A 13,915-nucleotide genomic window follows, 5' to 3' on the forward strand; every position below is an offset into this window, starting at 1 on the left:
TTATACAACCCAACAAACCTATTGACGGATTTTCGGTATGGGCTCAGTCATTGTTGTCTTCTATCACAGAAAGATGGAACTATCTCCCCAACTACAAACATACTCAGCAGTCTAATAAGTCATTAGTCATTTTAAGCAAGATGTACGTACAGTTACTAAGAATATACAGAAAGAAATCTGATTGTGTACATTTTCCACCATTCCCCCAAGTCATTCACCACAATATGTATAACAAGGAAAAGAGTTTGCAACTGCAAGGTAATTACCAGATAACAGGTATCGAGTGTATTCGATTTCTTCTTCATTGTAATTTCCGGCAGACAGGATGCCCTGTGGCACCATGCTGCCTCTCACAGGACAGTCGTGGTACTACAACAGAAATCGTGTGTGTGTTGTGTGCTATGCTGTTGCTCACATATTTTTTGCCTTGTCGTATGTGGGGTCTCCCACAGTTTAAAAAAAAAAAATGTAATATGTTAAAAGCATGATGTGTGCTTTAACCACAATTCTCCTTCCCCCATTCTGTGTCAGTACCATTTATACAGACCAGTGACCCATAAAAAAAGGGCAACTTCATCCACCCCATTCCGTGTTGGGGCCGTTTATACAGAAGAGAATCCTGTGAAAGGGTCGGAAAAATGCAGGCTTCTACAGGCAGTGTAAAAGGGACTAATGGTTCCCATCTCATCCATCCATCCATTTTCTATAGAGCATATCCTCATTATGTGTCATGGGTGAACCGGAGCCTATCCCAGCTGACCCTTTAACGGTCACCAGCCAATCACAGGGGTACAAACATTTCCATCTTCCATTTCCAGGTGGTCTCATGATCCCGTGGCGTCGACGCTGGTGTGTGCTGAAGGACGAGACCTTCATGTGGTTCAGGGCCAAGCAGGACTCAGTCAAGTCGGGCTGGCTTTACAAGAAAGGTGGCGGAATGTCCACGTTGTCGCGCCGAAACTGGAAGATGCGCTGGTTTGTCTTACGGGAGTCTAAGCTCATGTACTTTGAAAATGACAGCGAGGAAAAGCTCAAAGGGACTATTGATGTGCGCACAGCTAAGTAAGATCTACTGTATTGATTTTTTTTTTTTACCTTGAATGGTGCTATTTGAGATTTTACTTTGAATAAAAAAAGACAGAAGCTTGTTGGTTGTTTAACTACGGGTCCTCTACAGGGAGATAGTGGACAATCATGAAAAGGAAAATGCACTCAATATTGTCACTGAGGAGAGGACTTATCACATCTATGCAGAATCTCCAGAAGATGCCAGGTACTGCTCATTACATCAAAGGCTGGATTTATATTTTGCTGGTCCAATTCCGGTTTATTTCCTGTACAGTGAACCCCCGTTTATCTCTGGAGCTAAGTTCCACACCCAAAGTGGTGGAAAAGAAAACCGAGCCCTAGTAGAGACTGAAAAAAGCATTGGGTAATAATTAGTAATGACAATAATCACCGACTCACACCACATTTATGCTACCTCTTAATTTGTCATACATTGGCTACAATATCAATGTGTTAAAGTTTTACTCAACTTACATTTATTTTTTTGGAAAATCTGTGCAAGGATGTTTGCCTCTTGCAGGCTGGTTTGCTCAATATTGGCACAGCAGCATACGTCTGTCTGTCGCCTCTGCTGTATGTATGATTGATCGTATGCGCGGTAACAGTTCATGATGCATTCAAGGGCAAAGAAAGTAGAAAGTACACATATAGGTTAAAATGTAGGAAGTAAAATTAAAAAGTCATCAGAAAAATACTCAAATAAAATAGATACTGAAAAATGTTTTACTTAAGTACAGTGAGGAAGTATTTGTCCTCTGTTACTTCCCACCACTGCAGTATAAATCCAGCCTGTCTTTACCTCCTGGTGCTAGTAGTGTCTGGAAATAAACTTCCCCCTTGTGGTTGCCAATGGAACGTCATGCTATATTATTTCCCAATTAACTGTACTGACATTTTATCCCTGGTTTACTTTCCTGAACTCCCCGTGGTCGCATCCAGTGGTTGGTTCAGCGTACTGAGTCGTGTCCACAACGCCAGTTCAGAGCAACTCATGGAGATGCACCACGAACAGGCCAACCCAAAGAATGCTGTGGTTAGTGCTTTTCTACCCCAACACTCCCCACTGCGCCCCCCCCCCCCCCCTGACTTCAGCTCCTCTTCTGACCAATAATAATGAAGAATGGATGAAATATGATGCAGATTCAGACCTAATAAGTCATTTGCATTGCAGTTAACCCTAAGTACAGAAGTAGTGCAGAGACCTCTTTGTTGAATCTTAAATTCATTCATGAAGTTAACATTATTTCATCAATAGTTACCATGATTATGCATAATTGTATTCACGTCTTCCGACCACCCAGGGCACGCTAGATGTGGGCTTAATTGATTCGGCCTGTGCATCAGACAACCCGGACAGGTAAGCATGGTCCAGAAATTGTAGCCTACGTCGTACAGTAGTACAGATTTACTGCATTTCCTCCTGTAGCGGTCACAGACATTAGTTACGATAGTACTAAGCACAGAGTTGAGATATTTATTGGGGCAAGGCCTTTAATTTTAAACCTTTAATTTTAAATAATGTCATATTTTTAAAATAGTTTTCACACATAAATAATGAGTCCTTGCTCGAGTGATGTGAAGAAAGAAAAAAAACTATTAAGGTACTGTAATGCCCTCGCATGTGGGCAAGGCCCCACAGTCGCTGATGCACTTTCAGCTGTTTAATGAACGGGACAAACGGTCAAATATGAAATGAGAACACTCGTAAGGAGCTGCTATAGGCCACAACTCACGGCCAATCTCACACGCAGACTAAGTGGCAACCCGACTCCAGCTCCTAATGTCACTCATTAGGCCACGCCCCTGAAAGGCACACATCCAACACACAAATTCTACAGTATATACAGTAATTACACTTTATAAAATAATTGTATTTCTTTATAGACTCTTTTATTATGTGTTTAAACAAAACAGTGCTATTTTTTATTGCAAACGTAACATATAATTGTGGTGGTGTTGGGGGGCTTAAATGGAATAATGGCATTTCAATTGCTTAAGTAAGAGAACTAAATCGAGTTATGAGTTTGGTCACAGAACAAATAAACCTCATAGGTCAAGGTACCACTGTATTTACAATGTTTGAGTACTCATTACTGTATATAGTAAAGTGACGTGTTGACGTTTTTAGACCAAACTCATTTGTGATCATCACCGCCAACCGGGTGATCCACTGCAACACGGACACACCCGAAGAGATGCACCACTGGATCGGCCTGCTGCAGAAATCCAAGGGAGACTCCAGAGGGGATGGACAGGAGTTTGTAGTCAGAGGTCAGCCAGCAGTCAGACACAAAATATATCAACAATAATAAAATGAAAGCTAATACCCTAATACATAATGGTTTTCTTCCCACAGGCTGGCTGCATAAAGAGATGAAGTCGGGGGTGAAAAGCACATCTCTAAAGCTGAAGAAGCGGTGGTTCGTCCTAACCACCAACTCCCTGGACTACTACAAGTCATCCGAGCGCAGTGTCTCCAAACTGGGAACACTGGTCCTCAATAGTTTGTGTTCTGTGGTCCAGCCGGACGAAAAGGTCTTCAAGGACACTGGTTAGTTCAGTCAGCCTTTGAGATAGGTAGATGGGTCAACACAAAAAAAAAAAAAAATACAAAATAAAAAACACCAACGCAAGGCAAAGTAGGCATGGGGAATTAAAAAAAAAAAAACAAAGATCTTAAAGATGTAAAAAAAAAAATATATATATATATATATATATATATATATTAAACAACTTATACACAAGTCTTTTAAAAAATACACCTGTCACTGAAGCTGCTCCTTTGTCTGGAGATGGTAGTGTGCAGTGGATGCTGTGGATTTTCCATGATGGCTGTCCAACTCTGTGCCCACGACACAGCCTGCCTTCATCCTCACTTTAGGCGAGAAGTGTCCTTTTTAGAACAATATGCAATTTTAAAATCAGCACTGAGCTGAAATACAATATAAGGAAATATAAAAAGCTGTACTTCAATGATTAAATGATTCATTTAAAATGCATTGCATATAAGTTACCATCCATTTGGAATAACGCTGATACCTAAATAAAAGTTTGACAACAAACAGTTCTTAAAGATTAAATGCAAATCTATTGTCCTAAAAATGTTAAATACAACTGAACTGTACTGCATCAATGATTGTTTTGTGTACCACACTTTGACAATCACTGTGCTAATGAATTGTGAACTGTTTCTATTCCTATCGCAGGGTATTGGAATATCATCATCCATGGACGCAAACACTCATACCGCCTGTACACCAAAATGCTGAACGAAGCCATGCGGTGGACAAATGCCATACAGGGAGCCATAGACAGCAAAGTTCCCATCGAAACACCAACGCAGCAACTCATCAGGGACATTAAGGTTGGGTTTTTGTGCCTCGGTTATTATGGCTACACTAACACATTACAGTTATGCGGCATTAATATGCTTGAAACAACTCTTTTCAGCCATGCAAGTCTCTGGCAGGGACACTGTGTAGTAAAGTGAGGTACTCACTATGTGTGTTGTGAAAACACTATTGTTTGCCTCCTGCCCCTTTTACTGGATGTACTGCGGTGATGTGCGTACTGTTCTGAGTTTGAAGCAGTTCTGGAGCACTGATCTGCTGTTTTTTTTTTTTTTTTTTTTTTTTGTTCCTTAGGAGAGCAGTTTGAATGTGGAGGCGGTGGAGCAGACGTACTGGAGGAACCCCATACTGAGATACACCCAGCATCCTTTGCACTCCCCACTCTTACCTCTGCCTTACGGCGATGTCAGCATCCACTGTGAGTTGTTGACACTTTGATACAGTCTTCTAAATTTGACACACCTCAGAGAAGAGTGTTGTTAACAAACCTGGCAAATTTGAATGATTATAAAAATCGACAAGTATGTAAAATGAGGCTTCAAAAGCGTAAAAAATCCACCCGTTCTCTTTGCTCTTAAATGCTGTGGGCGTGTCCACTGAAACAACGCCCCGCTCAACTGTCAATCAAATACCAGTACTACGCCCTGGAAAAAATGGAGGCTAGTTTGTCTAGCATCTTTCGTATGCCTTCACAGACAGTGACTACATGTTTGAGCCACAAAAATATATCCGTTTAAAGCCTTTAGTGGCTGGATTATATCCCATCTGGTCGTTGCAGGGCTTTTCCACATCGTGACAACGAGGCACTCTAAAGCAGCTGTAGCAACCCGAAGCCCTGGTCCACACGCCGCCTATCAAGTCAGACTTGTTTAAAACCCTTGCTTTTCCACCTTCTCTCCGTGACGTTTGCCCACTCACGGCCGATAACGAGGCACTCTAAAGCGGCCACGCCAGCCGGAAGCCCCAGACTACCCGTTGGATGTCAAGGCGGACCTTTTTTACCACCTCACTCTTCCGCCTTACTCTCTGTGAGGTGCGCGCACTCACGACCAACAACAAGGTGCTCTAACAGTAGACCTCAAGAAGAATACCACTGTATTGTATAAAAACATTTTCATTTTCCATACCGCTTATCCTCACTAGTCACGGGCGTGCTGGAGCCTATCCCAGCTGACTCTGGGCGAGAGGCGGGGTACACCTTGAACCGATCACCAGCCAATGGCAGGACACATATAAATAAGCAACCATGCGCACTCACATTCACACTTACGGGCAATTTAGAGTTTTCAATTAACCTACCATACATGTTTTTGGGATGTGGGAGGAAACCGGAGCCATATAAAAACTATAGTAAAGGCAGAGGTAAAAAAAAATATATATATATTACTTTTTTTTTTTTTTTTTGTCGACTCACTCGGGTAGCCACATATCTGAAGCTTGCCCGTGACTCAAATTTGGGCAATTAACACAAAGCAAAAAAATCGACTAGTAAGCTGGTACACTTTTAAGTCAACGCACCACTGTTAAGTCACATACAGCAAATATTTGTATTTAAAACGCTTATAGGCCAAAAATATAAAACAATTAAATAAAAAACAGTGAGTACGTCTGTATCTGAGCATGTCTTCTTGTGCCGTGTGACCACATATCCTTAAGCTACTGTGTAAACTAATTTATTAGGCGTGGTTTGGATCCTTGAAACCTTGTAAACTGAGGACCTCCTGTACACTGTAACTCTAAACATGTTAGGGTCATACCTGTTGATCACTAATTCAAACGTCCGTCTCTGTCGTTCTCAGTGCAAAAGGAGAAGGGTTACACCAGCCTTCAAGACGAAGCCGTTAAGATCTTCAACTCCCTGCAAGAGATGGAGGCGGTGTCAGACCCTGTGCCCATCATCCAGGGAATTCTGCAGACGTGCCAGGACTTGAGGCCGCTCAGAGACGAAGTCTACTGTCAGCTGATCAAACAGACCAACCACGTCCCGCACCCCAACAGCCCTGCCAACCGTGCCCACTGGCATCTCCTCACCTGCATGAGCTGCACCTTCATGCCCAGCCGCGGCATCCTGCGTTACCTCAAGTTTCACCTCAAACGGTGCGACACACACTTTGAGACCTCACTCATAAAAGTCTATTAATGCCAGGAGTCCAAAGTAAATTAACCAATCACATTCAAAATCATATTAAATGGGAATCAGCACATACGTGCCACCATTTAAAGTGCTTCTGATTAACCCCCAAATAAAGTTCAGCTGAATTCAGAGAAGTTCTGAGTTTTTTTTAAACTTGTGCTTCTATTTATCATTGTAACCAGAGGTTTACCTACACTATAAAAAAAAGACATGCTTTTTTCCTCACTGTCTGACCGGAAATCAGACTAAACCTGTTTTAGATAAAGTAGGATGACCGAAATTATTTCTGTTTGCTAAATGGCAGAATCGTGAAATGACTTTTTTAGGCAATTTTACTTACTTTGTTACAAGTTTACATACAGTAAGATTACTAATGATCTGAAAAGAACTGTGCAAGCAAGGCAGCCTACAAACTTGGCCCAGTTACACCAGTTCTGTCAGGAAGAATGGGCTGAAATTCCTGCCAACTATTGTGAGAAGCTTGTGGAAGGACATTAAACATTTGGCACACGTCACACAGTTTAAAGGCGATTTCACCAAATATTAAGGAAATGTATGTAAACTTTGTACTGTGAAGAAATGAAAAAAACATTTCAGAAATCCTTCTCTTATTATACCGGCGTTTAGCAAATACAAATAATTTTAGTAATCCTAACTGACGTAAAGCAGGAACAGTTTAGTCTGATTTCATGTCAGACAGTGAGGGGAAAAAAGTGTATGTCTTTTTATATAATCTATGTCAACTTCAGGTTTGACAAGTAGTATGAGTACTTTTGCCACCTCTGATCATAACTCCCTGTGTGTGTGTGATTGTAGGATAAAGGAGCTGTTCCCAGGGACTGAGATCGAAATGTTTGCGCATTTCATTAGCGAGTCTCTGAAAAAGACCAAGACCAGGGAGTTTGTTCCCTCCCAAGAAGAAATCATAGCACTGCTCACTAGACAGGAAATGACCACCACGGTCTACTGTCACGGGGGAGGCTCCTGCAAGATCTCCATTAACTCACACACCACTGCCGGAGAGGTATGGACATCTTTTTATTCTTAAATCAGTAAGGCTTCCAATGGTTGGTATGGCTTTTGTGGCTTGGTTTTGCGCAAGGTGGTGGAGAAGCTGATCAGAGGTCTGGCCATGGAGGACAGCAGGAACATGTTTGCTCTCTTTGAGCACAACAACAGTATTGACCGAGCTGTGGAAAGCAGAGTCCTGGTGGCGGACGTGCTGGCTAAATTTGAAAGGTGAGCGGTCTGCGTCACAGTTTACTAGGGGTTGAAACGACTAGTCGATTAGTCAACTTTACCACTCCACAATGACGCTTATAGCTTGAAGTGACATTTGGCATTATCAACACGTACGCCTCACTAAAATCAGCAGGCGGTGGGTTCGGATAATTTAGTCCTATACATTTTGGAATGCGGGAGGGTTAAGGTTAGCCATCTAGAGCTGAGATTCGAACCCAAACCTCAGAACGGTGAGGCGGCATGCTAACCCTAGCACACCATGCTAAATTTGATTAAGAAAATGATGTTCCATGATGTTTACTTTTTATTACTACTTTTTATACTGTGACAAGAATGGCTGGCAGTGAAGAAGCCGTACACCAGTGGAAGCTCTACTTTAAACTCTACTGCTTCCTGGATGTGGAGAGCATGCCAAAGGAGGGCGTGGAGTTTGCCTTCATGTTTGAGCAGGTGTGTTTAACTCAGGGATTTCAAACTCACTTTTGGCACAGGTCACATTCTAGTTGGGGCTCTTTTCACTGAAACCATAAACATGCAGTACAGTGTTCCTCTGACATTTTGTTTTGTTTTTTTAAACCAATCTGCAGCATAAACGTTTTATTACTGTGCATGTGTGATGACCTATCCCTCTCCTCTCTGAAGCTTAACAAAGCAAAACATTTAAAAAAACATTTTCTTTTTAATTTGCAACTAAAACCTTTCATATCCAGAAAAAAAGTTAAACCGCATATGTGAAGATACACAGCAAATTGATGGATAACTACTTTTGAACTCAAATGTCATGGAAAGCTCAACTATCGTTTTAATTACTATAAAAGGGGGTTTGGTAACAAAAACTACAATACCTCACCATTATTCAAAGTGAAGACCATCCATACTTTTGTATACATTTTTGCAAGAAACATTAAGTAGACACACTCGCTGAGTTTTTCGAGATATACGGGCCGTCATTTGGATGATTTTTTTGCTTCGACTTGCAAGCAGAAATTTTAGATATGAGCACTGTTTGATGGCAGTGAACTAAACTCAACTCACTTAACCACAAGCAGCAGTTTGCCAGATAATGAAAAATTCTTTTTAAAAAGAGGCTTTAAGCTTTTTATTGGCACTCCTATTTGCAGTTTAATTTCAAACTAAACAAAACAAAGAGAATTACTATGTGTATTTAAAACAACCACATAACTTTGTCTTAAAGTATGCTAGCATAATGCTAACATATAATGGTAAACACTGTACAGACATTATTTATCCTCTGAGAAGAACAACTAATATTACTGACCATCTCCATGTATATCTGTATGTCTGTATTATACTGCCCACAGGTAACCAACGTCCACACACCAGAAGGAGCAGCACAATGTGCATTGAATTGAAGCAAATAATGTGGCAAAAACTATTTAATTTCTTCATATTCTATTTAATTCTGTTATTACTTTATATATTTTTATAATTTTTTTTTTTTTCTGTACAGTATTATAGAGTGCATTTTTTTCCTATTTTAAAAAATTGGGTTTTTGGGGGGAGGCTGGAATGAATTAATGGCACTTCCATTCTTTTCAATGAGGAAAGATGATTTGAGATACAAATGCTTTCAGTGTGGTCACCGAACAAATCAAACTCATATCTCATACATCTCAAGGTATTACTTGCTGCCTGTTTTCACTCTCGTGCTCGCACAGTTCTATAAATAAGAGGTAAAGCGTGCTTGCTTCAAGCTGTTTATTTTTCACTTCCAGTCGAAGCATACAAACGGATGCATAACTAGTTTGACAAAGGAGGTGGTAAGCTGGATCTGGGCCCTGGACTTTGAGTTTGACACGTGGTTTAACTTGTTGAGTGACGGTCAATCACATCCAGTGCTGACATGCCAACTCCTTTCGTGTTCCTTCAGGCCCATGAGAGTTTAACCAGAGGACACTTCCCAGCCCGTGAGGAGACTTTGCAACACCTGGCTGCCTTGCGCCTGCAGTTCCTCCACGGCAACAAAACCCGTGCGGCGTGGAGCCTGGAGAGCGTGTACCCCGTGGGCCGCCTGCGCGCTCGCATCCTGCAGTACACCAAGGTGAGCGCGGCCTCGGGGTCAGGTCATACTCTGGAACGGCGCAGAACCAGCTTCTTGGACGGGACCCTGCGGCGAGGCTTGAAGACGGGCTCCCTGAAGAAGCAACGTTTGGAGGAGGAGCAGATGCTGGAGATGTGGCTCAAGGAGGAGATGTCGGCCACCAGGGCGAGCATCGTGGAGAAGTGGTGTCGTCTGCAAGGTCTGCTCCAGCACCAGGCCATGCTCAACTACATGACTATTATCAAGGAGTGGACCGGGTATGGATCCACGCTGTTCGATGTGGAGGTACTTACACTTTGAAGAATAGCGAAACCAGCATCGATGTTGTGGTGCAGCAACACATGTAGACAGACAGTATAACAATACTCATAGGCATATATTCTTTATCCTCTTCGAAAAATGACTAATGTACCTGCAGCTAACTGAGTCACTTACAGTATTTGTTTAACTCTTCTTTGTTTGTGTCAGCACGACTGCATCATACTGCCCCTGGTGGCCAAGTCGTACACACCAGAAGAGGCCACAATGAATTAATCATGACACACAAATCTGTTTCATTCTTTATTCTATTTAATTATGTTACAACAGTATGTTTTTCTTAAAAAGTACAATATTATATTTCCCCAAAAGGGAAAAGAGCACTCTTTACAAATTACAAAACATTGTGTTGTTTATTTCATGGGTCAAGTCCAACTCCTAACTGACGAATGAATTCATCAAGAAGTCTGTCCTGATACTTCACTCCATTCCGCCTAGCTCCAGATTCTAAAACAAATCTGAATTATTATTGCCTTTAATTTGTACTATATTGTATTTGTGTGTTCCCAGTGCAAAGAAGGAGGCTTCCCACATGACCTTTGGTTGAGTGTGAGTGCTGAAAATGTGTCAGTGTACAAGCGAGGAGAGCCCAAGCCCCTGGAGACCTTCCCTTACGAGCACATCATATTCTTTGGAGCTCCGCAGCCCTGCATGTACAAGATCACCGTGGATGAGAGAGAAATGTTCTTTGAGACGCCACAGGTACTTCTTTGTGTTCCATCTCCAGATTAAAAGTACACTCAGCTTTTGGTCTTATCAGTCAGCTGCAATTCAAGAGCTGAATAAGTAATTCTGCCTTTACAAAGATAAAAATGGTCAGTGAGGTATTCATTTAAGCCAGTCATTCTCAAAACTGTTCCACCAAGTCCCACTTGAAAAACTACTGAGTGCTCCAAGTCCGAAATGGCCGAAATGTTAATTTAAATCATATTATTGCAAGTTATTGTAAACGTATGCACAGTTTGAATATTAAACAATGCCTAAATATAGGAAAATTGTACTAACAAGTAAAATACAATTGAACTGCATTTGGGCAGTGATTCTTTCGCGTACCACGAGAGCAGTGATTCCCAACCAGTGTGCTGTTGTTATTTCATACTGTTTTGTTTTTTTTCTTCTTAGTCTCTTTATATTTTTATTTTATTATTACCATCTCTGTTTCATGTCGAGCCATTGAACTGGGAAAAATTCCTGGTTGTGAATGTACCTTTTCACTGACCATGGCAATAAAATCGATTCTGATATAATTTTTTTTTTCAAATCCAAAATCTGTTTCTTTTTATTAATTCTTTACCTGTGTTTCCATTGTATTGGATCTCAAAAAATGCAAAGCAAAAATAAAATAAAAATTAGTGAGGTGAAGTCTTCCTTCCCTTGTCTTGACTGTTTGTTTCATGTTTTGTTTCCAGGTTGGTGAGATCACAAAGATCATGAAAGCCTACATTAACATGATTGTGAAGAAACGATGCAGTGTTAAGTCTGTGTCCAGCTACGGCAGCAACTGGATCAGATGATCGCTGGGTAAAATATACTCAGCTTAAATATGTTGGCGCAACGACGAATGAATCACCGCAAAAACAGAGATTGTGACAAGAACTCATCCAGCGATGTTTGTCTTTAAAAAAACATGCACCATTTGAAGCTTTGAGTGTCGCTTGGAAGATGTACACGGGTCCCTTTTCACACTATTCAAATTTGACTTTAGCCTTTAAACAAGCAAGGCCAAATTAACTTGGCCTATGTTTCACCAAACCATGTGTCAAATAGTGACCCCTACTCTTATCAAACACAAAAGCCGTTGCAGCTTCACACATTCAGATAATTAGATGTGTGGCAATGCCAGTGACAATTTCTTTCAACACAAAGAAGTGTGGGCTTGAGGTTTGGGGTGTTAAAGTTTACACTCCACTTGCACACAGGTGTGTACACACAGCCTCTGCAGCTTTGCGCTTTCAGATAATTAGATGCATGGTGACATCACAATTGCTTTCAACACAAATTGGCATGGGCAGTGAGTCCTGGGGTGTTAAACGTCACACTCAGCTTGCTCACAAGTGGCGTTCTGCCTCTGAAGTACGTGTTCAGACGGCCGCTGTAGCTTCACGCATTCAGATAATTAGATGTGTGGTGACATCACAATTGCTTTCAACACAAACAGGTCTGCGCAGTGACTCTTGTGGTGTTGAACATCACACTCCATTTGTAGCATTTTGCATCTGAAGTACGTTTACACAGCCGCTGCAGCTTTGCACATTCAAATAATTCGACGCGATGTGACCTCAGTGCCCGCGTGTTGGATGGCAACGACCGCTTTCAACACAAAGAGGCATTGGCAATGAGTCCTGGGGTGGTATACTTCACAATCCACTTACACACAAGTTGTGTTCCACCACTGAAGTGCATGTTCACGCAGTCGCTGCGGCTTCACGCATTGAGATAATTAGAGGTGTGTGGTGACGTCACCCCCTACGACAAATACTTTCAACACAAAGTGGCGTGGGAAGTGAGTGAGTGCTGCGAATAGCGAAAAGCCACGAGTCACTGACGCACCCTCTAAAACAGTTTAGAATTTCCCATAGTACTATAAGAAGGCGACAAAGCACTACGTTGTCTATCGGACAGGGCCATTATCTGACTAAATAAAGCTCCTCCGTCACTTCAACATACTTCCTTGGAACCAAAATGCCACAAGATGGCACCAAAGCAATATTTTTTATATTGAATTGCCTCCACCCTAATAGATGCCGCAGTTGCGTAAATTTTTTTTTTTTTTTTTTTAAGTGGACATCCCCCCCTTTAATGAATGTTCTCACTGAATGGAGATTCCCTCAGGTCCATGTGCGTATGTAAGTGGTACAGCTTGCCTTACTGAGAGCCCTGACCTTTAACTTCGTCCCCGAGTATGAAAGAAACAAGTGCGGCAAACTGATGATTAAGATAACCACTGCACTTTTGCCAAGACACTAACAGAGGAATTAGCCTAGAACGGTAGCTACAGTGTGTATATGTGTGTTTACTAAAGTGTTTTTTAGGGGTATTTATTTATTTGCAGTACAGATGGACTTGAGAATAATCAGAGTGTTAGCTGCAGTTTTGCCAGTACGATCGAAATGCTTTGGGGCACACACGGCATTCACAGGAAATACATAAGCTGTTAATGTTCACAGGAAATACATAAGCTGTTAATGTGCTCAATTGTGTGCCTTGTAGTTAAGCAATTGTCCAATATTAAAACTTGCTGATGTGTGTTGTCCTTCCTAATAATAATAACCCAAACATATAGATTGAGCTTAGTATACACCTCACATCCTTTGTCCTCCTCATTTGTCATAGTTGCGTAGATCTGGTCAGCTGCCGGCGGCCACACCAGACTCTTGATGAACGTTGCCATTGACGATGACTGTATCTTCAACTTTCTGATTGTTTTCCAGTAGAAACAGAAAAAAAATCAGCAGAAAAATGTTTTATATCAAACAAATTAATGATGCTTTAATAAATTATTGTATTTCAAAAATCTGCCATGTGTGTGTTTATTTGTTGTCTACGTTTGTGGGTTTTTGCATCCTGAACCCAAATGCCATTCATGGATCGTTAGAAATGCCTTGTTTGTTGTACTTTACTGGGTTACATGTGGCATATTTGTGACGAAATTTACAAGTCACAGAATTATAACAATATACCTGGAATTGACAAAACACTATGTCGTGAAAATGGGTTGAGTAATGAGCAAGTTATGGCTTA

General features: G+C 41.3%; 1 protein-coding gene across 2 annotated transcripts in view; it reads left to right on the forward strand.

The window, feature by feature from the left end:
- The window catches only part of myo10l3 (myosin X, like 3), a 93,809-nt gene extending 80,121 nt beyond the window's left edge, over positions 1-13,688 (forward strand). For both annotated transcript variants that reach the window (XM_061691563.1, XM_061691562.1), the window contains 15 exons: positions 819-1,062; positions 1,178-1,273; positions 2,008-2,101; positions 2,370-2,425; positions 3,197-3,339; positions 3,425-3,619; positions 4,275-4,432; positions 4,713-4,836; positions 6,218-6,515; positions 7,369-7,576; positions 7,655-7,791; positions 8,127-8,244; positions 9,686-10,141; positions 10,685-10,876; positions 11,584-13,688. In XM_061691563.1, coding sequence (XP_061547547.1) covers positions 819-1,062; positions 1,178-1,273; positions 2,008-2,101; positions 2,370-2,425; positions 3,197-3,339; positions 3,425-3,619; positions 4,275-4,432; positions 4,713-4,836; positions 6,218-6,515; positions 7,369-7,576; positions 7,655-7,791; positions 8,127-8,244; positions 9,686-10,141; positions 10,685-10,876; positions 11,584-11,688 — 2,624 coding nt within the window. In that variant the 3' untranslated portion in view covers positions 11,689-13,688. The remainder of the gene's footprint in view (positions 1-818; positions 1,063-1,177; positions 1,274-2,007; positions 2,102-2,369; positions 2,426-3,196; positions 3,340-3,424; positions 3,620-4,274; positions 4,433-4,712; positions 4,837-6,217; positions 6,516-7,368; positions 7,577-7,654; positions 7,792-8,126; positions 8,245-9,685; positions 10,142-10,684; positions 10,877-11,583) is intronic.
- Positions 13,689-13,915: the final 227 nt, after the last annotated feature.

Source organism: Phycodurus eques, chromosome 12, assembly GCF_024500275.1.
Source record: "Phycodurus eques isolate BA_2022a chromosome 12, UOR_Pequ_1.1, whole genome shotgun sequence".
Lineage (NCBI taxonomy): Eukaryota > Metazoa > Chordata > Actinopteri > Syngnathiformes > Syngnathidae > Phycodurus > Phycodurus eques.